The following is a 22,543-nucleotide window of genomic DNA, read 5'->3' on the forward strand; positions in this document are numbered from 1 at the left end:
TAATTATATTTCTATCTATTTTAAACATTAAAAATATTTATTTTTTAATGCATTCAAAATTAAAATTATCAATAAATAAATAAATTATTATTTATTTATTTATTTTTGAAATGGTGCTAGATAGGGAAATAAAAAATAAAAGGGTGCTAGATAGGGAAATAAAAACAAAAGGGTGCTAGATAGGGAAATAAAAACAAAAGGGTGCTAGTTAGGAAAATAAAAGTCTAAATGATGCTAGATAGGGAATTTACCCTTCGGTTGTTGATGTCGACGTCAGAAAGTATGGGAAACTATTAAGCTCGACACTTCTCTTAAATGGTGTGTCGGTGTCGGATACTTATATCGGACACCGATATTCGTATGACACATATCTGTGAAGTGTCCTTGTTGGATTTCTGACAATTCTAATACGGTTCTAACACAATTTTAAAAAAGAAAAATACATTAATTTTTTAAAAACTCAAATTTATTATATAAATTTTTATTATGATTAAAAAATAAAAAATAATTTTTTTTAAAACAGTCATAAAAATTATTTTTCTACTTAAAAAATAATTATACACATGAATCTTTATTATTAATTTATATAATTTATAATTATATAATATATTGATTTATTTTCTACGTATCAGTCTCCGTCTATCCTACAAACTCTTCTTTTACTCTGCTGATTCTGAAGTTGCAAAAGGATAATTCTGCAACAATGAGCTTCCATCTCTTAACCAAAGCCAGAAAGCGAACAGTGTTTTCGTATCTACTCTCGCGCGCATTCTCTCACGAATCCCAACGGTTCGTCAATCGTGAAATCTCACATTGCTCATTCTCTTTTCCCATTGCATCATTATGCTCCTAATTTTCACGGTTTCGAATATGTTAACTGATCCAGACCTAGCAGGCCTTCATTCGGCATCGCGTTCGACATCGATGGAGTCCTTTTGCTCGGAAATTCCCCCGTCGGTGGCTCTCCCGGAGCGCTCAGAAAGTTATACAGCGCTGATGGTAAAAACCAAAAAAAAAAAAAAAACTCTATGTTTCCGTTTTCGGCATTTCTTATTCACTGTTACCGACTCATGAATTTGTTGATCTGTTTATGTTGCTAGGTGGATTGAAAATCCCGTACGTTTTCCTCACCAATGGTGAGTTCTTATAATTTTGTTTTATTCAGTTTACTATTGTTTATCTGTGTCGTTAGGTTTAGACGGATATTTGATTGTTCCTTATTGCATTAGTGTGGTTCAATTAATGACCGGTCCCGCACTGATAAATTGTTTGAAATGACGCGCCAGTTCTTTTTATGTTAATTTAAAGTTTTCATGTAGGTGGTGGCTTTCCTGAAGCTAAAAGAGCTTTTGAACTAAGTCAACTGTTGGGTGTGAATGTCTCGCCTTCGCAGGTATATTCGAATAAACATGTTGTATCCTTTGAAAGCACAATGTAAAAGTAGATGTTTTATGAACATAAGAAAATATTTGATACTTTTTGGATTTTGTAATTAGGAGAATTGGTTTACAGGATTTAGAGTTGTTGATTTTGGAAGTATGAAGTAATCTACACTGACCGTTCTTTCTCTTCCCCTAGTTATGTATACGTGTGTGGTTTTATTTCCTGGTTTGTTTGCTGTATGCATGTGTCTCTGGAAAGTCACAAGTGGCCTTGTCAAGTTGTTGTTAAATTCTGTTGAAATAAAAAATGTTCTTCCCTAAACCAATTCCGATTGCTGTACAGGTTTTACAGGGCCATTCACCATTTAAACAATTGGTCAAGAGGTATGATTATACTTCTTCTGATCAGGTTTCATATCTCAACTGTCTTTTGCACAAGTACACGCTGAAACCAATAAGGTTGACAGCACTTGTCCTTGTCTCATAGAATTTTGACGCCATACAGATTTGAGAATGATCTCGTTGTTGCTGTGGGAAAAGGGGAGCCTGCAGCTGTGATGACTGAATATGGTTTTAAGTAAGGTTTAAGATAATTGGCTTGTTTGATAATTATGAAAATGATGAGTTAGCATAGCAATCTGACATCATCTGCAGTTTCTTATCATTATGTTCTTGTTAATTTTTTTATTCAGATGTGTTCTTTCAATGGATGAATATGCCTCGTGCTTTGAAAACATTGATCCACTGGCTCCATACAAGAAATGGACTACCAAGCTGGCTGCTATACAGAATTCAAAGTTTAATGAGAGCTTTCCAAGGAATGATGTTTTCTCTAAAAGGGTTCAGGCAGCATTTGTAGTTAGTGACCCTGTCGATTGGAGCAGGGATATACAGGTTACAGAGATTTTATGAGTGATCCATATGAACTGTCTTTTATATTTGCTACATATTTAGCTATGTATATACAAGTTACTAAAATTCTGTGGCTTGTTTACATGAATCCCACTGTTAGGAAGAGCAATAGCGTAATTAAACAGCTTATACTGTAAGCAATGAAAAGTTAATACTGTACTATATGTTTTTCTTTATACTAAAGAAAGACTTGTATATGAAATTAAACATGACAATTAGTGATAAGTGAATTTGGTCTCTTCCTTAACAGGAAACTGAACTGCTCATCATTTTTTGTTACCTACGTGTCGGTTCAGTGATCAAAGCCATTCACTTTAGTGGATGTATAATAGAGAAAAATGAGCTAGTGTTAAACTACATCTAGATTTTAATACACTAGACTAGATATATTGTCATGTTCACAGTCATTTCTAGGAAAAGTATTTGAGAGTGGTTATTATTCATGGGCCTTGGGATTTCTCTTCAGTTCACAGCTAGATCAAAAGAAATGAAATGAAATCAAAAGAAGCAGAGAAAAAGAAGGACACGGGATACGTAAATATATACTTTCACTGTACAAGGATAAAAAATTAAGAGAAGTATACAGCTAAGTTTGACACTTCAGACTTCCAAGCTGCTGATAATCATATTTGAATTATTTTTTATTTGTCTTGTGTTTCTGTTAAGTTAGAGCAAATATATTTAAAATCTCTACTTTGGGTTATAAGAGATTCCTAGATTTTTTTTTTTATTTGCTTGGATTTGATGGATCTGTGTGAATGACCAAGGTTTTTCATTCAGGTACTCTGTGACATCTTAAAAACAGGAGGCCTTCCTGGAAGAAATGTTGGACCACAACCACATATATATTTTGCAAATGATGACCTTGAATACCAGGTTGGTTGATATTTTCAGAAAGACACAGGTTAAATGGAGCCATTTTAAAATTCTATACTACCATACTTACTGACAAGGTCCCACAAAAGGTAGACTAAATTTCCTTCTGAACGTCTGGGCATGGGAGCATTCAGGATTGCGTTAGAATCCGTCTTCAATAGGTAAGATTGCCTATTATCTAAATGTTAATGGATCTTCTCTACTTTTTGGTTCCTTTAAATTGAATACATAAGTACACACTCATTCATACAAACACAGGAAGCTATTGTCATGTCTGTCTGAGACGAATCCATGGAAAAAGAAAAAAGAAACTAAATTAGTTTAGTGGCATTGGTGCTCTGATTAAATTCATATTTTGGTTCTTAAGAATCTTCATCTATCTATACCCATTAATTGCTCTGTGTGCAGGATTCACCCACATTGCTTGGAGTATACCTGTTTTGGCAAACCACACCCATCAGTATTCAAGAATGCAGAAATTGTGTTACAAAAACTCGTGGCATCACTTTATGAGGATTTCTACAATAGAAACCATGATAACACTTCATCTTTTAAAACGCTGTACATGATTGGAGATAATCCTGCAGTTGATATCAAAGGTGCTCGACAGGTAGGCCTCATGTAGTTGGATTTCACTTGTGGGATAGGTAAAAGTTATCTGTTGACAAATGGTACTATTAATGAAAATATTGCATTTCAGACGGGGCATCCTTGGTTTTCTATTCTCACCAGAACTGGAGTTTTCAAGGGGAAGGACAATCATGACAAATTTTCAGCAGATCTGGTAATTCCTTGTGTTCCTCTAGAAAAGTTTCACAAATATGTCAACCTTCTTTCCTCTTGCACTTTTAAGTTTCTTGAGACTGATGTAGTCATTAATATTTGGAGATGTAACGTAAGATAGAGGAAGACATTTTTTTACTTGCGCTGGTAGTGCCCACAATGGGAACTAGTGATAGCCTGATCAAAACTAAAGCAGATTTTCTATCAGTTGAGTTATACATACAATAAAGAACCGGGATGAACAGCATTATTATTTCTTTGTGTCTTTAGTTTTTTTTTTCACTTTTTGGGGAAAGGACAGGACCGATGGTTAGGAATTACTGGCGTCATGTCTCCGTACCCATGGAGAACATATGTTTCTAAAGGAATGTGCTCACGATTGTAATGCAGCTTGGATTGATTGTCCAAACCATAGTTTGAAATATGTGGGTAGTTGTAATCAAGGCAATACAACCCTGTATTGTGGTGGTGATGAACGGATGATTTAAATTTGTGACTAACGTTGTCATTGTAAAGGAAAGTACTTTGTGGTGATTATAATACAACTTCGCTTTCGCAGGTGGTTGACACTGTCGAAGAAGCTGTGGACTACATATTGGCAAAGGAATGCGCTTCATAGCCCTGTCTGCTTTATATGGCTAGGAGTTGATTCTTTATGGAAAAGGGTTCTAAAAAGATTTTTGAAAGTAATAGGAAATTGTGATCACTACATAATGCAATAATTTATGGCCTATTCCATGCTATTCATCATGATATACTTGGTGAAATTGTTTAATTTTTTTCATCGGCTCGTGTTTGTTTGCAATTTCTAAGCATTAGTTTAGCTACACTTTCTTGAGTTTATAATTTCTGTCAAGATTGGAAGGGATTTCACTATTAGCATTGGTTGGGAGCCTGCAAAATTACTAAAATTATTCTAGATAACAAAAGTTATTACAGTTTAAAACAATTAAGTTTACACTTTTAAAGCAGGTTAAACGTTAAAGAACACGAGGCAGTGACAAAATAGATAGCAACTAAATAGTTAATGGTGACTTCGATTGCAAAAAATCTTCCAAATAAGTAGATGTAGATCCAATTTCTTAACAACAAATTTATGTCGAAATTACTCGGTAATCATGTACTAAACAAATTCCGACTTAGGATTTGTTTGCTTTATATAAAAAATTAATTTCCTCCGTAATTTTTATATTTTAATGCAAAGCTTACTGGCACAAATGCTCGAATTCTCACCAGTAACTGCAAGCATCTTACTTCCAAATTGCTTGTTATTTGAGAAGGATTAGGAGTATGTTCACTTAATTATTGTGATTAAATAAAGTTTCTCGGATTTATTTCATCATAATATATAGTTCTACTATGTTGGACATTCTTACACTCTTACACCATCACACTCAATTAAAAGTCATGTTTAGATGATATCTGTTTGATTGAGAATGTAAGAATTTTTACATTGATAATGCACCAAAATTAAACTCTATTTTTTATTGTTTGCACTACAAATATATTCTGCATCCCTTTGAAGAAGTAACTCCTTGATAGATTGTTTTTTCTCGGAAATTCCAGAACACTGTTTTTTATCCAACAGAAATCAGTATATAAACATCCACACATTTAGAATTTGATAACTTGCTTAGGTTGGCTCCCAAGTTTTCCTAGAGATTTATCCAATGCTGAGCTGAAATCGTCAAAGGGAACCAATTCCATTCTGCAAACAGTGAGCATCATATGAATTTGGTATGCCAAATAATGAGACATAATTTTGAGAACTTCTAAAAGCAATTTGACCTTACAAAATGAATATAACCCAATTCAACCCCCCTTGAAACGTACAGAAGAGAACATACTTGTATTTTAACTTTCCTTCTTGCACAAGACTCAAAAGTCTGTCTACCATTCCTCTACTCTCTTCAGCTTTATCTGCGTTCAACCACTTCTGCAACCAGAATCCCCTCAAAGAAAGATCCTGCAAATATGTGGTTTTTACAAGATCAAGGTGCTACTCTACTAAGAATATAGGCGTTTGAATGGTTAGACCAAAACTAAGTTATGAAATTAAGGGATCTGAATTCGCTAGGTCCACGGTCCAACAAGAGTAGTTTTTCTTGCTATTCCCACTCATTTTTTAATTTAAATAATCAAATATTACGTTATAGAGATGGCATTTCAAACCATGGGCAGGCATTCTAAACTCCTCGGTTTTTTATTCTATTATAAAAAATAAAAAATATGGTCACTTAGTCACCCAAACAGGCACGTGAAGATTTGTTGGCCATATTAAAAATTCCATTCATCCAATCATGGAAGTCTGGATATCTTGATATCTCTATTTAATCAATTCTTCAACAAGAGATACCACCCGATACATATTCGCAGCACAAAAGAACCACAACTCTAGAATTATGTCTTAAAAGTTGTTACCAGAACTTCAATTACATTGAACTTCTAGACAGAATTGCATGAGTAGCACACACCTAAAATTCATTTTTGACTCTTTACTGCTAGGTTTGATGTTGTTTGTTAAAGACAAGGTTTATAAGCTAAAAATATGGACTTATTAGAAGGTTCATGAACTAACAAGTACTGAGGGAGCTGTAGTTTTCTTAACTTCTTAACTTGAAAGCTGAACCGTTCTTAATCAGAATCACTTCCAAGTTCTAAGTGCTAATTAGAACCCTCTCAGGTATATAAAAATATTTTATGGCCTCCCATTGGAAAGAAAACATGCGTTGGTCCCCCTTCAACATTAAGTCTAACTCCTATACATAATAAACTGAAGTAACCAACTACAAGAGGGAAAATTAATGCCTGACCTTAAATATGAAGGATGATGTTGACACAGAGACAGGTTTTTTAGACATTCCACCATATGTCACCATAGTTCCTCCCTGTCTGGAAAGTATGAACTCACATAAATCATCATAATAGAAGAGAGAGTTTTCATTCTTAAATTTTTCATCCAATATCTCATGTCATACCTCAAAAACTTGAGTACCAAAGAAGCAGCATTGCCACCAACACAATTAAATCCCAGTGCAGGTTCAGGTATACCACCCTACCATGTCAATTTGATGCATAATAAGTCATCTGAATTCAATATAGATAAATAATCTTCAAAAATTTTTTTTGTTAACTTCCTCTACGTCGCATAAAAGCAATAGCAAAACCTCAAATAAGAAAGCTAGAATACATCCAAAACACCCTTCTCAACTGCTTAACCTATGACTATCATTGATCTGAAAAATTGATACGTATATCATAGCATAGAACAAAACAAACACAATAAGCCTAGGCATACCAGGAGACTCTTGACATTCTTCACTTCCAATTCGCTCTCAGTGAAAACTTCATCAGCACCCAAATTCTTAAGCATTTCTTTTACTTCATTGACCCCAGGTCTGCAGCAAAAAGGATTTGTGATGCAAAGTTAAGATTCTTCACCAATATGCCAGAATAAAAAATAAGGATATGTTAATAAAATTATATTTAAGAAATGGAAAAAAAAATGATAATAAACAAACCATAGTCTGAAAAAACACTCAAAAGCTAAAAGCTAATAACAAAGCTAGCAAAGAACCTTCCAATGAGCACCTGTCCCTTATAATGTTAATGCTGTGAATGCCACGAGATTTGGCAAGCTGAATGACACACTGGCCAACCATGCTGGTAGCCCCATTCTGCACAATAGCATCTCCTGTTGACATCCAGAACAAATAAATTTATAATCCACTAATTAACCACAAATAAAAATTATAGGAAATTCAGCAAGAGAGGAAAATGTACCAGAGTTCAAAGTAACACAGTGTTCAAGCATGAGAAGTGCAGTCAAGGGATTAACAGTAATTGTAGCCGCATATTCCATAGGCACACCCTTTTCTATCTTGTGCCAAACATTCTCATTCTTCACAATATACGTCTGCCACGTCCCTATGTATGGCAAAAATAAATAAATAAAATTTCCAAATATAACAATGAAAACTGCAAAGTTTTAAGAATTTGAATTTGGAAAAATTAAGAGGCACGAGTTGCCCAACTCAGATATTATTTTGCTCATATGAAAACTACTCAGTGTTGATGTGCAACACATTCCTCCACATGAAAGACTAAAAGACTTGAATTAGAAGCTAGCAGAATTAGACAATTTAGATAGTATGACAATGGTCCGATACATAGGGTGGTCTAATAGGCTCAACTATAATTGCTAAGATAAGCTCTATGCCATTTCAACTCTTGGATTTGAACCTAATTCAATCTTAAATGCCACCTAAGAGGCCATAATTGCTTTCACTTGAATTGAAACAACTTTGACAAGCTTATCCGCAAGAATGACCAACATAAATTTGTTTCACATTTACACTTATTTTAGTAGTCCTTTTTTTTTCATTTGAAATCTCATTTTACCTAGGCAAAATAACTAAATGTGTAAATTTTTTATATAAACTAATATTATAAAACTAACTTGTAAGTTTTCAGCTCGTAGCTTATAAGCTTCAGCTACTTGTAAGCTTTCAGTTAGTTTAAGAACCAGTTTCATCAAAAAGACATTCGGACGAAGTTTTAGAAAAGTATTTCTAGAAGAGAAAGCTGAAATTACCTTTAACTTGTCGAAGTAGTTTCTCTGAATTTTTATTTTTAAGTTGTGTCATTAATTTATGTGTATAAGCTAATTTCCCATTTCATTTTGATCTTATTACTTGTTTTTCTTACACGATTTATGGAGAAGCTCGTTCTTTTGATCATACTAAGGTGAAAAAGTGAAAGAGAGAGTACCGAAAGAGGGTGGAGAGGGAATAACCCAGTCACCGGGAGAGAGAGAGGTGACCGAGGAGCCCACTGAGAAAACTTCTCCAACGCCTTCGTGTCCACCCACTGCCGGTGGGTTTGGCCGCACCGGATAAACGCCCTGTATTCTATTGATATCGGAGGGGTTGATAGGAGCAGCTAGCATCTTCACACACACCTCCTTTTCTTTCACTTCAACGCCCGGAACCTCCACCAAATTAGTCACCGTGTCCGGTGGCCCGTGCACATCGTACACGATCGCCTTCGACGGCGGCGACACGGCGGTGGAGGACAATGCTCGTGTGATTAATATTTGGCCGCCACCACCGTAAACTAACCTACTCGGCTTGAAGTTAAAGGCCACACGCGGCGCGTGCATTCCCAACTGTCGCAACATTGCGATCACTCTCTGTCTCAATCTTTCTCGCTCCGGTCGCACTCGTTCGCGCTTTGGAACGACGTCGTTCGAAGAAACAGGGACCTGTAGAGTAGTCAATGAAAACGGTGGGCCAGGTTTGGATTGTTGTTTTGTAACAGGCTTTTGTTGGGTATTGCATTCTGCACCCGCATACTTTTTAAGTTGCACCCCCATAAAATTTAGAATTTCAAATTTACCTTACTGTAAATAAATTATTAGTGGGTTTTCATTTGCAGTTTTTATTTCATATTGTGAATTGTACTTGAACATATTAAAAGTAATGTTTTTTTATATTTTAGATTGTATATTCTAAAAATTTCGAAATATAAATTTTATATAATTAAGAATACATTCTAGAACATGTATTTTGGAAGACAAATTTTATATTATAAAATATATATTTTGGAATGATTTTTTATTTTGTATGTATGTTTTGTTTTAAAATATAAAATAAAAAATATTTTTAAAATTTTACATTTAGAAAGGTATTTTTAAATTTTGAAGATGTATTATGAATTGAACATATTTCAAAAAAAAGGTGTTTATGAATCCGGAAAATATATTATATGAGGAGCAATTCATAATGTATTTTTTAAGGGTACTTTCGTCATTTCGCTATCATATGAGGATGCACATTTTGAAAACATGGGGTGCAAAACGTAACACCCTCTGATTTTGTTTTTGGCACAATGTTTGTATATCTCTGGCCCAACAAGTTGTTTGAATATCTCCGGTTTACATTTGAGATTTAATGAAAAAATAATAAAAAAGAACTCCTTTGTATAAAAATTCTAATCTTAATATGTATAGTAATATTTTTAAAATATCAAAGCAACGTTAAATAATAAATGAGAGTCGTTCGTATACAAATCTAAATTTTAACATTAGTAAACTAAAATTTGTTTGCCAACTTGAATATTTCTCATATTCAGCTTGAGAATAGATATTGGAGTGCAAAAGTTTATCAACCATGAAAAATACTATTATAGTCAATAAACACTAATAATAATGGATCATCTTTTTAGAGTTTGAAAATTAGTGTAAAACCCACTAATATTTTAATATTAGATCTATAAATAAAATAAAAGTTACATGTTTATTTATTTTTTAGTTCATTTTAAAATTTTCAATTTAATTCTCTCTATTATGACCCAAGTTTCTGATATGGATTATTAGATAAAGGTATTCAAAAAGTTTAAGGAAATTTGGACCGATCAAAGTTTAGTTTTTGTTAAGTATCTTTATTTTTGTTAGTATTTTGAAGATACTACTTCTCGTTCTATTCTTGAATGAGTGTTTAAAGGGAGGTGTTTCTATTGTTGAATGTGATTCTTAAATATTCATCGGATAAAACAAGTTTTAATCCAAGTAAGAAGAACTAATGATCCTTGTGTATAATGTGATATTGGTATAAAATGTTTAATTTCTATGAAAGGTGATATTAATGAATTGTATGATGAAAATGGTAAATTGATAATAAGTGAAAGTAAAAATGGAGTATGAATTATATGTTTTTTTTTGTATGAGTTTTTATTTAGGTGGTAATAATATAGTAATTATTTTGGATGTAATTAAAGTTTGATTATTGAATTTTGAACGCCTAAGCTTGGTGGAGGATAGGTACACAACATGTCTTGAACGTGTGTTTGTAAGAGACACTTATTTTAGGTATTCAAACATTGGTTGGACGCTTAAGTGTACCATGACATTGAATGAGTTTCTGGAACTTGTTAGATTTGTTTCAACAAAGTGGTGGTTGCTCAAGTGATAAGATGGTTGCTCGAGTGATGAGAGTCCTAATAGGTGTTGCTCTCAAATTTTATTTCGCTTAAGCTACAAAGACGTCACTCAAACAAAATGAATGATTATGTAATGGGGGTGAAGTAGCTCAAGCTAGAAGGTAATTCACTCGAGCAAAAGTAACTCGCTCAACCAACAATCTATTGAGATGATGATTATGTTATTATGTCGTGCTTGGTGTTCCAATTTATATTGTATGCTTTATACATATTTTACTATAACGAAATTAGGGTGGTATCATGTCTTGGTTGAAAATGATAAATACAAAACTCATGTTAATATATGTATCTTGACTTTATTGTTCGCTAGACATGTAGACAAGACTTTAGGTGGTAAGAAGTTGATGAAGATTTACACCTGCCTTGGTAATAATTATGCATTTGGCCTGATAAAAAATGATTTGCATCACTCTGAGGACACAAGTCAAAACTAAAGTATGGTAGAAATATATTAGGTGTTAGCGCGAAACTTGTTTATCATAGTTTTTTAGAATATTCCAAAGGATATCTTGTATGTAGTTATGACATGATTTGTGGTTAAATATAAGTTTATTTGAAGATCAATATGTATAATGATATTATATGTTATTACTAGTATGAGTATATTGACATGCTTTCACTAGCTACATATATACTTTATGGTAGCTCGAGTCACAAGGCATATATTTTCAAATCTCCAACTTAATTACCTTAGCTAGTTGTTGACTTTAGGTGTTAAAACGTGTTTTAATGGAAAAGAAGGAAGAAATGAGATAGTTTTTCTGCTGAAAATTAGTGATGTCTATGTTGTACAACATCCATGAAATTTATATTGTTTGTGATGTAAATTATTTATGTTTTGCATTGTGTCCATGTTTATTTTCACGATTTTGAAATAGCTATAATGGAGAAGATGCTTCCATATTCTTATTATTAGGATAAATTTAGTGCATTTTCTCAATAAATATTGTGATATCTATTTAAAAGACAACTTGTACATTTTATAAATATTTATAATTTTAAAATTATAATAAATATATTGAGAATGTCTATAAATAATGTTGTTGATAGATAAAAGTAGATTGTGATGAAAATGGTTAGAAGTTAGGAACTTGTAAGGGCCAAACACAGATTTTGACCAAGACGTTCATACTAAATATGTCAACAGTTAACACCAAGGAGCACAAAAGATGTCATGTTTTTTTTTAAGTGAACGAAAAACTGAACTACCCAAACAAGCCTTTGAGATTATTATCGTTTGCAACCCCTTGAAAGGATGAAAATGCCCTTTAACTTTCTGATGGCTTCTTTTAATTGGTAACTCTTTTTTTTTCATTTTTCTTCTACAACCCGTGTAGTGTTCACATTGTTCTACGCAGAATATATTTAAGCACCTAGAAAATGGCCACACCATTATTAGGATCTTCTTTCTTTTTCTTTTTCATACACACTTTGTGATACTTCTTTTTCATGTTTAGGTCCGTTCTGGGCTTTCTTTGGTTTAAGCCTTGAACGGAGAGAAAACGAAAAAAAAAAAAAAAACATGGGTTGCTTTCGTTGCACAGGCAAATCAAGCAAAAAATCCAACAACGTTAATCGCACCCAGAAGAACATTGTTGCTGGTAAATTTTACCAACGGATCGCAATATGTTAATGTTTTCATGCAATTTACTAAGGCAGAGATGGAACAGGTTCACCTATTATTTGTGATTGCATTTAATCTTTCTAGTTAATGAGAAAAGAAATAAAATTTGTACTTCATTTTGGCGTGAATTAATCCAGGGTCTGTCTTTTCATCGATGTAAAATTGGTATTTTTTTCTTTCTATTTCCATTCTAGAATAAAAAAAAATTGTTTAGTTTTGACATGTGGAAGAAAAGAATTTGAAACTAGTTTCTCTTTGATTTGTTTAATAATGCAATTTGTTTTTCCGGTTTTCGAAAATTTTAGAGTGAGTTTTGGATGTGGATGAAATAAATTCAACTCTCTAATTGTTCGTTGTTCCATTCCATGAGTTTTTTTTTATTTTTGTTGTTGTTGATTGAATGGTGCGATCCATATAATCCAATTGGTGCATTTAATTTTATTTTTTTTGTTCTTTTTTCAATTTGAATTGCTATAGGTTTTTGTTATTTGTGATATCCTTAGATGAATTTAAGCATAATTTTGTTTGATCTCCCAATCTCACATGATGCTAATTTTGTATGCATGTGTGTGTGTTGTAGTTTCCAAAATTGATTTGAATGTGAATGGTAAAAGTGAAGATAATCATCGTAAACCTGATCAACTATCTATGGACGCAAAGAATTTGAATTTAAAAGAGATTTCTGATGAAGGAAAAGTTAAAAGTTATCGGGCACAAACATTTACTTTTGATGAGCTTGCAACTGCAACAGGGAATTTTATGTCAGATTGCTTTCTGGGTGAAGGAGGGTTTGGCAAGGTTTATAAGGGGTTCATAGAGAAAATAAATCAGGTTCGCCAAAATTGGATACCCAAATGAATATAATGTGTTTTAATCCACCTTTTTTCATGTCTTGCATGTTTATGACAATATTTTCATATGATGTCTGTCACTTTAGTTTTGATATGCTTAAGGTTTTGGTGTGTCTGCGTAGGTTGTGGCAATAAAGCAACTAGACCTTTATGGGCATCAAGGAATTAGGGAATTTGTTGTTGAAGTATTGACCTTGAGTTTGGCAGATCACCCTAATTTGGTCACATTGATTGGGTTTTGTGCTGAGGGAGAGGAAAGGCTACTGGTTTATGAGTACATGCCATTAGGGTCTTTGGAGAACCATTTGCAGGGTATATTTTGCTATCCTAATATCTTGATTTCTTCAGCTAGAATCAATAAAATGTGTGGGGAATTGTTTTCTTTGTCCCTGTGATTTATATATGTTCTTTGTCCCTGTGATTTTGTCAGATCTTCCACGTAGTAGAAAACCACTTGATTGGAATACAAGAATGAAAATTGCAGCTGGTGCAGCTAGAGGTTTAGAGTATTTGCATGATATAATGAAGCCTCCAGTCATATACCGTGACTTGAAGTGCTCCAATATTTTATTAGGTGAGGGTTATCATCCCAAGTTATCTGATTTTGGCTTGGCAAAAGTAGGACCATGTGGTGATCAGACCCATGTATCAACAAGAGTTATGGGAACATATGGGTATTGTGCCCCAGATTATGCAATGACGGGTCAATTGACCTTCAAGTCTGACATTTATAGCTTTGGAGTTGTTCTTTTGGAGATCATCACAGGTAGGAAGGCCATTGACCACATGAAACCTCCTAAAGAACAAAATCTAGTTGCATGGGTATGTCAATGCTCTTTCATCCAACTTTGGTCATGTCTATATTGATTATCATCTGAATAAGGATTGGAAAACCCTTATAAAATGTCTGTATAAGGGTTGAGACACTCCTTGAAGTGTCTGTACAAGGATTGGAACACTTTTATAAAATGTCTGTATAAGGGTTGGGACACTTCTGAAGTGTCCGTGGGTTGAGACACTCTTTCATCCAACTTTGTTGATGTCTATATTGATCCATTGTCTTCCAAAATCACTACCTTGTAATGCATAGATGTATTTTTACAGGCAAGACCTTTGTTCAAGAACAGAAGAAGATTCTCGGAGATGGTTGATCCATTGCTTGAAGGTCACTATCCAGTAAGAGGTTTGTACCAAGTTCTTGCCATTGCTGCCATGTGTGTTCAAGAACAACCTAGTATGCGGCCTGTGATAGCTGATGTGGTCACAGCTCTAAATTACCTTGAATCCCAGAAGTACGATCCCCAACTTCATTCAGTTCAAAGCTCTGGTTTCTCTTCAAGAGCAAGAACCAATGATCATAGACTAACTGTTAGCTATGGTTCTGATCCAAGAGTGAGAAAAGTTGATCATAAACTACTTGGTAGTAGTGGCAATAGTAGTGGTTCTGAGACAGAAAGCTATATAGAAGTTCTATCTTCTCCAAGACTGCGAAGTGATGGTCATAAACATTTCTATAGTAATGACAGTTCTTGAGATTAGAAAAGTGATGTTTTTTTGGACATTCATACTGTAAAGTGCTTAATTAGCTATCAAATTTTGCTTTCAAATAAGGGAAAGTTCTTTGCTTTTGGCTCCTTTCGTGTACATGTGAGCTGGTTTTTTTTGTACACAAGATGGATTTCTCTCCTTGAGACTTTTAGTTTATCCATCTTTTAGAATTTGTCCTCTGCTACAATAATCCACTTTTTTTCTTCTTAAATGATAACTGCAGTTCATTGGCCATTATTATCTGCATAATCTATACCAGTTGTTTGAATATAATGATTTATCTTAGTTGTGTAAGAGGCTTATAATGATACTTTATGCATATTTATGGATGAAATATTATGAAACATTAATATGTTAATGATAATAGTATATCATTTAATATTTTTTATTTATTTTGGCAATATGCAGGACATAGAGTTTTAATTTAGATATAGTATTAATGAATTACTTAATTTACAAAGCATTGATATTGATACTTTTGTAATATAATTTATAATCTTTTATTTGATTATGTCTAAAACACCTAATTTTAATTTGGTATAAGACAATTATAATTATATATTTATTATGTTTTAATTTTTTTTTATAAACTTTTAAATACATATTAATTTTTATATTTTTAAGATTTTTTTATATACTAAATAAGTGGGTATAGTTTATTATATTTTGTTATATTTTATTATATTTTGTTATATTTTATTATATACTAAATAAGTGGAATGTAAAATAGCTTATAAATAAAAATAATAATCAATTATTCAAATTTTATTTGGTAAAATCATTATTTTTTTTTAAATGTTTTTGTCTCTTTCTTCTCTATAGATTTTTGAAATAATCATTCATTGTTTCACATATATCTGAATCTACGTTAGATATTATGATATATAGTATAACATTTCTATGTAAGGACACTACAAGAAAATCATGAAATAGAAACCAATTTTTAGAGATCAAAATAATTAGTTGCAATAGTAACTAAATTAGAGACCATTTTAGAAACTAAACAAAAAAATTGGTTTCTAAATTAGTTTCTATTATTTTTTATTATTGTTAAATAGTTTCTAAATTGGTATCTAATTAGTAACTAAGATTTTAGAAACTAAATATTTGGTAGTTAAAACCTTGGTTGCTAATTAGATACAAATTTAGAAACTATTTAACAATAATAGAAACTAATTTAGAAACCAATTTTTTGTTTAGTTTCTAATATGGTATCTAATTTAGTTACTGTTGCAACTAATTATTTTGGTTTCTAAATATTGGTTTGTATTTCATGATTTTCTTATAGTGCGAGAAGGGTTTTTGAATAAGTTTTCTTTGCATATTTTTCCAGAGTTGATTTTAGTCGGTCAAATGAAATTAATATTGATAGTAAAAAAATTGTTAATTAATTACATATCAATTTAGAAATTATTTATCATTAATAAAATTTAATTTAAAAATTAATAATTTTTTTAATTTTTAAAATGATTTTTAATTTACTTAATATAACAACCAATAATAATCTCTATTTAATGATATCTCCCTTTAGTTTCACTATGTACATGTTAGTATATCATTTAAAGGTATTGTGAAAAAGACTTTGTGTTAATAAGCATTATATTATTTATATTTAACTATTATTAGTTCAAAAGTTCACTTGGATGGCTCAAACCATACTTTTTATTGGGTTAAATGGACTTTAAATATCTGTATGCCTAAAATTTCAATTGAAGTATTTCTTGAAATTAGGTGAGATTGTAAAGCCAAATAACTTCTAAGATAATAAACAAACAATGTTTTTTTCATGGTCTTGCTTTTTGATAATTTATATGCTCATGTTCTATATGGAAAAGTTATAATATGATTTTGAATTTTTGGATAAAAAAGTATAATGTTTGGCCTTGTTTATACCAAAATAAGTTCCTTTTGTTTTTAACTGATATTATAAAGTATCATTTTATTATATTTTACTTTAGTATATAAATATTTATGTAAAAATGATGTAATAATTTTTATAATTACAAAGTAAACAAAAAGTAAAAACTACAAACATTTTTTAAGCTGAAGAACTATATTGTTCTATCAACATTAGAAAACAACATCGAACATGTTATATTACATTTAGCTACAATTGCTAACATGTTTTTTATAATTTACACATAGAAAAAAAGAAAAAACACTGCAGAAGATGACAAAAGATTAGCAAAACCAGTTTTATAGTGTTAATTGGAGGGTGTTGGTGTAACTAAAGACTAAAAATTACAAACATATTTGGAAGTTTAATTTCCATCTTCTTCTATACTTATTTATTTCTATGTATCTTGAAGTGTATTAGAAGGAAAAATGAGAAAAGAGAAAACAATATGTGAGGGTTCACATGCTACAATTCAGTGACTTCACCCTCTTGACAATTTCCCACCCATAAATACATAGTAGTTGCGCTCTTGTGTGACGATAATATTCTACAACAATCTCTTCTCGGTGACTGCAAAACAAGAAAATCTTAGTTTTTAAATGAATATAATTTTGGTTTCTCATCTTTTTTCTTTTCTTTTCAGTCTTCAAAATTTTAGTGTATGCATGTATAAATTTATGAATATCTGTACCTTTTTCCAACGCAAAGAATCTGTTTTTTTTGTAACTACAACGGAGGTTATTTTCTCTGGTGAATTCATTCTCCATCGACAAAAAGGGGGTTTCGAGTTGTCACGATTGTAAACACCAACAACTTGTTTTGTGGTGGAGTCGTAATGAGTTTTGGTCATGTAGTAAACAAAGGGCTTCTGACATGGGTGCTTTGCAACAGGTCTTGTGTTGAAAGCATATGCAGTGTAATCAGCTCTTCTATACCAGTTGAGGAAGGTTCGTGATGGCATTTCCAATTCTCTAGGGGACAATACTCCCCTTAAGATTTGAACCACATAGCCCCATGAAACAGATATTGACCAATAATTGTGTTTGTCATAACATATTGATTGTTGCATTATGCTGCCTGAGTCCTGATTCACTGATTCCATTAGATGTCTTAAGGCTGATACTCTTGTCATCTTTGGGAATATTGGTTGCACAACATCAAGGTGGTGTAATGATACAAGTGGAGCCACTGGATGTGCCCCTAAAAGCCCTAACAAGTCTCCATACACATCATACTGCACAACCAAAATGAAATAAATCATAACATAGTAATAATATGAACACTAGACCAAAGTCACTCACCTTTTATTTTTATGAATAACATGACTCTATCTTATAACTCATGAAAGTAAAAGCCATGCACAATTGGTCTGCTAATACTACTGTGGAATTAGTATTAATAACATTTGTAGCAGTAATAACAACAAATGTACCAAACAACAACAATGTTGTTTGATACTATGGGAGTGAGAATACATATTAAAAGATGTGTCAATATCATCAGTTACCTGGTGAAAGCCAGCTTCCTTTGTTAGAGGCACACCTAGCTCTGCCATGCAAGCTTGAATTCTATCATCACTACCATACAAATCAGGATATCGTTGAATGCATTGATCTTGTATCTTTGCAAGTTCCTGGGCAAGTGGGTAGCTTATGGCAAATCCTCCCCCACCATACGCCATGGCGTATGAGAAATGCATGTTCTGAACATGGCTTTCAGATGAGCTTCCAATATAAAAAAAGTGCTTATGGTTGTATTTAGAAAGAATTCTAACCACATTATCCACCATAAACACAGTGTCATCATCCCCCATCACGAACCATCTCACATCCTTCATCCCAAGTTTCAATGTCTCAGTCACCACCCTTGATATCCTTAAAGCTGATCTTTGACCTTGCCGATTTGTATACTTAAAATTTGAAGTGTCCCCAGAGATATGAATATTAGGTAACTTCTCATTTTTTTGAGTCCTCACTGCCTGATCCAACCACACTACCCCTCTAGTTTCATTAGGTCTCCACCATATCTTAATATACTCTTTCCTAACATGCCACAAGTTTGATGAACCTGCTATCCCAAAAACAATGTGTTTAACCTCAGTTTCTTGTCTCCCAGACATTTGCTTAGGAGTTAATCTAACTACCACGGGATAATTATTATCTTTTTCCTCTTCTTTGTTTTTTTCTTCTGCATGAGCTTCAGCTTCACCATTATCATCATCATTATTATCAATAACAACCTCTCTTTGTCTTGATAATTTCTCTACTAATGGTTTTTTCTTTTCAACGCCTTCATCGGTATCTATAGTTTTTGAGGAAGTATCGTTGTAAGTACTTATCTGAAGGTTTTCTTGGGTGGCTTCCTTTAGATTGGTGGTGGAAGTGGTGCAGTCTTCTTGATCATTGCTGAAAAGGATAACGTTGGAAGAATAAAGGGTGTAGAGAACAATGGTGATTAGGATCAACCAAGTGATGATTGTTTTGGAGCCTGTGTGGAGCATGCGTTGATGGGAAGAAGAGTACATTTGGTTTTCAATTAGAATTGAGATTTTTGTTAGTATGAGATTTTGAATTTCCTTTCAGATTGAAGGACTTTCAAGCTCAGAATATTTCGGATCATAGAAACAGAAACAAGGCATCATTCTTACTATTTTGTCTTACTTTAGTGTTTCTAAGTGAAATTTGTTATGGTGAGAAGCGAAGTCGAATGCGATTTTAGTGCATATTTGGTTGACAATTGCATTATATTAGACAATACAATTTTTCTTTTTGTTGTATATTGGTTAAATTCTTTATCAACATTTTCACCCTATTTGTTTTGATCTAATGGGATTTATTTAATTTAAAGTAATTAAAGATGAAAAGAAAAGTCGAAGAGCTTCTTTTTTTTATTTTTTTTTATAAAAAGTAACTTAACTGTTAATCCACAAACACAAAAATAATATTTTTATAAACTATAATAATTTAATATAATAATAATATTTTTATTAATTAATACACAACCACAAACTTCATCATTTTTTTAGATTATACTCTATAAATATATGGTGAACTTTAAAGGGTAAAGTAGGAAATTAAAGACATAATTTTAATAATGTATAAATAGTGATATAAAATTTAAAAAATAGTTAGGTAAATGTTTAAAAAAATAAAAGGGTAATCTTACATGTCTTATTAGAAGATGGAAAAAAAAGTCCATATATATTACATATTTTATGACATAGTTTTAGAATTATCTTTTAAAAGAAGAAATAACATTTGGGCCAAAAAATATATAAGCATACAAGTGTTGGGTTTAGTGTTTAAAACTTCACATATGCTTTTTTAATATAAAAGAAAATATTGAATTTCCAGAAGAGCAATTCTTCTTACATCACTTCTTACATCACAAGTTACCTGAAGTAAAAGAATTTAATTAAATTATATATATATATATATATATATATATATATATATATATATTCAACTTGCTTAGTTAAGATGCATTGAGAATGTAATGAGTATTGTATAATGATGTTGAGATTATTCACTTGTAGTTCAAATTTGGTCCATATTTGAGTTGACAGATTAAACAATTGTTTTGACCATTAGAAGTGTGTAAGGAAGATTAGGATTGGTGTAGATTGTTTGTTCAATCTCTTATGTTTTACTCTGTTTTTTGCAAATTTTACTTTTTAAGTGTTCAACTATCACTCCAACAACAATTCAATTGCTAAACAAATATCACTTAGGTTAAGTATTGTCTTTTCAATTAATATCATGGTTTATAGTTTAAAAGAGAGATATGTTAAAATATTATTCTTTCTTCTGGAGTTTTCATTGTGTAGGTGATAGATGTACTTAAATATTTTCTCCTGAAATTCTTATTTTGCTTTAATGACAAATGATAGTTACGTAATATAGAGTGAGGATTTGAAACTTGATCACTTAAAATAAGAGTGATTAAACCAAATTTTTCCCCATAAGAACTAATATGGTCAAACACTTCATGTGAAATAGATTAGAATAAATTGAAAGTCCTCCTATATATAATGGAAAATTGTATTAAAATGGTGTAGATGTATTTATTTTATGTAGGTGTAGTTGGACCACATAATTGTGGACACGTGTACGAAGAAAAAAATTATATTAGATATTTAGAGGAGTAGCTGATTTTATATAAATAGGAAATATGGAAATAATTGGAATGGGTTTTTCTGTTAGGTTTTTTTAAAAGATAATTAGTTTTTTTATTTAAATTTGTTGTTGTTTTAATTGCAAACTGATGCTCACTATAACTAAATCCAATGGGTTGATGAAGCGGAACCTCAAATTTAATCAATTCCATATACAAAATAACTTATTCTAATCATTTTCATACTACAAGCGTCGGTATGATGTAAAGTTTTGACTAAAAACGCAAATCAATTTTGTATTATAGTAGAAACACAAAAAAACATATTTAACCCATGTAGATAGGAAATGTGGTTGATAGCTAATAAAAGAATAAAAAAGAGATATTGGAAACCTAGAAATATACAACCTAATGGAAGACAAGAAATTTCCATAAGTAATCCCATTGGTACATATATTTGGTCCACAGGTGGTGTGTTTTACATATAAGTTTCAATTTGTTGGGGTGAATAAGGGTGGTAGGGTGAGGGGGCCACTACATAGAAAGGGATAATGCAAAGATCTTGTCTATGTTAGATGAATTAGGAAGAGTAAGTACAAGGTGAAATGATGGTGAAGGATAGGTATATGAGAAACATAATTAACCCAAAGGGAGCCCATTATTCTGAATGGTAAAAGGTGAAAGCGATTGAATATGCTATTCCAAGGACACAAGCTCTTGGAGTTTCAACATTACCTACGTACATATGTTTGTAGCAATAGTCTAAGACTATAATAGCGACAACTTACATATGCCACACTCACCTAAATGCAACCAACCTCTCATAACATGATTCTACCACTTCACATGGCCAAGGGCCTACATTTCACATCCCCATCTCTTCTCCATCTCTCTTTCTTAGCTACCCTCCTAACTATTTAATTTATATATTTATATGCACCTCTCATCATCAACATTCAAATGTTATATTCCGACTTTAATTCGAGAGATATCATCGTTAGGGTTAATCATCATATTCGAAGTATTGTCCGTTTTGAAAGTCGATACTCTGTCACGGTTTTGTCCTTAAAAGACGCCTCAATGAATTGAGGAAGAAGAGAGTATTTAAACTGTCTTTGACCTCAACTTCTAAGTGATGTGGAACTATATTAACGATACTGAAACATAAAAAACATCGTATTAAAGAATAAAATGAGTGAAATATGTCTGATAGATAAAAAAATTTTAATCAACAAAAAAGTATATAAATAAAATATGCAGTCATTTGTATAAAAAAAAGAGAAAAATTATTATAATATGCAACATAGGAATCCCTAAAAAAGTAACTAAAAAAACTTTATTATTCAAGATTAGGTATACCCTTCTTCCAAAAATACTCAATTAAGATATTACAATTCACATAGATTAGATATAATATATGTGCAAAAAGATATAATGATAAAAGCAGCGAAGAGAACATTAGATAATTTGGTCTTCGCATAGTCCTAATGCTAACAGCAAGTTAAAAAATTAGCTAGAATTGGGAACCCATATATGATAAAAATTACAAATTTAATCA

General features: G+C 31.9%; 4 protein-coding genes across 8 annotated transcripts; 2 read left to right on the plus strand and 2 right to left on the minus strand.

Moving 5' to 3' along the window:
• Nucleotides 1–606: 606 nt before the first annotated feature.
• On the plus strand, nucleotides 607–4,735 carry LOC137817327 (hydrolase family protein / HAD-superfamily protein). Of its 4 annotated transcripts, none has more exons than XR_016520955.1 (12): nucleotides 607–789; nucleotides 887–999; nucleotides 1,101–1,136; nucleotides 1,320–1,393; nucleotides 1,726–1,766; nucleotides 1,888–1,959; nucleotides 2,075–2,276; nucleotides 3,075–3,170; nucleotides 3,260–3,331; nucleotides 3,579–3,780; nucleotides 3,871–3,954; nucleotides 4,513–4,735. XR_016520955.1 is itself a non-coding variant. In XM_068620588.2 (12 exons), the coding sequence occupies exons 1-12, from the start codon at nucleotides 704–706 to the stop codon at nucleotides 4,570–4,572; spliced, it is 1,134 nt and encodes a 377-aa protein (XP_068476689.1). In that variant the 5' UTR covers nucleotides 630–703; the 3' UTR covers nucleotides 4,573–4,735. The 4 variants fall into 4 exon arrangements, 3 of the variants coding, with proteins under 3 accessions (XP_068476689.1, XP_068476690.1, XP_090158405.1); XM_068620588.2 differs by having other exon boundaries at nucleotides 630–789; nucleotides 3,264–3,331; XM_068620589.2 differs by having other exon boundaries at nucleotides 638–789; nucleotides 896–999; nucleotides 3,264–3,331.
• Nucleotides 4,736–5,351: 616 nt separating this feature from the next.
• Nucleotides 5,352–9,240, minus strand: LOC137817321 (Polyketide synthase, enoylreductase family protein). 2 transcript variants are annotated; one of them, XR_016520956.1, is made up of 8 exons: nucleotides 8,724–9,205; nucleotides 7,737–7,880; nucleotides 7,531–7,647; nucleotides 7,252–7,351; nucleotides 6,932–7,008; nucleotides 6,767–6,845; nucleotides 5,801–5,919; nucleotides 5,352–5,661 (listed from the first exon to the last, which is right to left on the minus strand). XR_016520956.1 is itself a non-coding variant. In XM_068620577.2 (8 exons), exons 1-8 carry the CDS (start codon nucleotides 9,130–9,132, stop codon nucleotides 5,568–5,570), a joined length of 1,125 nt encoding a protein of 374 aa, XP_068476678.1. In that variant the 5' UTR covers nucleotides 9,133–9,240; the 3' UTR covers nucleotides 5,352–5,567. The 2 variants fall into 2 exon arrangements, 1 of the variants encoding a protein (XP_068476678.1); XM_068620577.2 differs by having other exon boundaries at nucleotides 7,545–7,647; nucleotides 8,724–9,240.
• A 3,123-nt stretch (nucleotides 9,241–12,363) lies between these two features.
• Nucleotides 12,364–15,186, plus strand: LOC137817342 (Protein kinase superfamily protein). The gene is made up of 5 exons (XM_068620630.1): nucleotides 12,364–12,553; nucleotides 13,157–13,407; nucleotides 13,550–13,739; nucleotides 13,858–14,249; nucleotides 14,532–15,186. Exons 1-5 carry the CDS (start codon nucleotides 12,475–12,477, stop codon nucleotides 14,958–14,960), a joined length of 1,341 nt encoding a protein of 446 aa, XP_068476731.1. The 5' UTR covers nucleotides 12,364–12,474; the 3' UTR covers nucleotides 14,961–15,186.
• Nucleotides 15,187–17,229: 2,043 nt separating this feature from the next.
• LOC137817322 (uncharacterized) lies at nucleotides 17,230–19,396 on the minus strand. Its single transcript, XM_068620578.2, has 3 exons — nucleotides 18,380–19,396; nucleotides 17,564–18,106; nucleotides 17,230–17,442 (listed from the first exon to the last, which is right to left on the minus strand). The coding sequence occupies exons 1-3, from the start codon at nucleotides 19,394–19,396 to the stop codon at nucleotides 17,338–17,340; spliced, it is 1,665 nt and encodes a 554-aa protein (XP_068476679.1). The 3' UTR covers nucleotides 17,230–17,337.
• Nucleotides 19,397–22,543: the final 3,147 nt, after the last annotated feature.

Source organism: Phaseolus vulgaris, chromosome 5 (genome assembly GCF_051622355.1).
Source record: "Phaseolus vulgaris cultivar YP4 chromosome 5, ASM5162235v1, whole genome shotgun sequence".
Classification (NCBI taxonomy): Eukaryota; Viridiplantae; Streptophyta; class Magnoliopsida; order Fabales; family Fabaceae; genus Phaseolus; species Phaseolus vulgaris.

Bases quoted from the DNA above. Each gene is read 5' to 3' on its own strand.
- LOC137817322 (XM_068620578.2), bottom strand. From the start codon at position 19,396: ATGTACTCTTCTTCCCATCAACGCATGCTCCACACAGGCTCCAAAACA. The intron at 18,107-18,379 runs GTAACTGATGAT...TTGGTTGTGCAG, and splicing joins AGGAAGCTGGCTTTCACCAG to TATGATGTGTATGGAGACTT. The intron at 17,443-17,563 runs GTACAGATATTC...CTTGTTTTGCAG, and splicing joins ATTCTTTGCGTTGGAAAAAG to TCACCGAGAAGAGATTGTTG.
- LOC137817342 (XM_068620630.1), top strand. From the start codon at position 12,475: ATGGGTTGCTTTCGTTGCACAGGCAAATCAAGCAAAAAATCCAACAAC. The intron at 13,408-13,549 runs GTTCGCCAAAAT...GTGTCTGCGTAG, and splicing joins TCATAGAGAAAATAAATCAG to GTTGTGGCAATAAAGCAACT. The intron at 13,740-13,857 runs GTATATTTTGCT...TGATTTTGTCAG, and splicing joins TTTGGAGAACCATTTGCAGG to ATCTTCCACGTAGTAGAAAA.
- LOC137817327 (XM_068620588.2), top strand. From the start codon at position 704: ATGAGCTTCCATCTCTTAACCAAAGCCAGAAAGCGAACAGTGTTTTCG. The intron at 1,000-1,100 runs GTAAAAACCAAA...TTATGTTGCTAG, and splicing joins AAAGTTATACAGCGCTGATG to GTGGATTGAAAATCCCGTAC. The intron at 3,955-4,512 runs GTAATTCCTTGT...TCGCTTTCGCAG, and splicing joins ACAAATTTTCAGCAGATCTG to GTGGTTGACACTGTCGAAGA.
- LOC137817321 (XM_068620577.2), bottom strand. From the start codon at position 9,132: ATGTTGCGACAGTTGGGAATGCACGCGCCGCGTGTGGCCTTTAACTTC. The intron at 7,881-8,723 runs GTACTCTCTCTT...TGCCATACATAG, and splicing joins TCCCTCTCCACCCTCTTTCG to GGACGTGGCAGACGTATATT. The intron at 5,920-6,766 runs GTCAGGCATTAA...ACATATTTGCAG, and splicing joins CATCATCCTTCATATTTAAG to GATCTTTCTTTGAGGGGATT.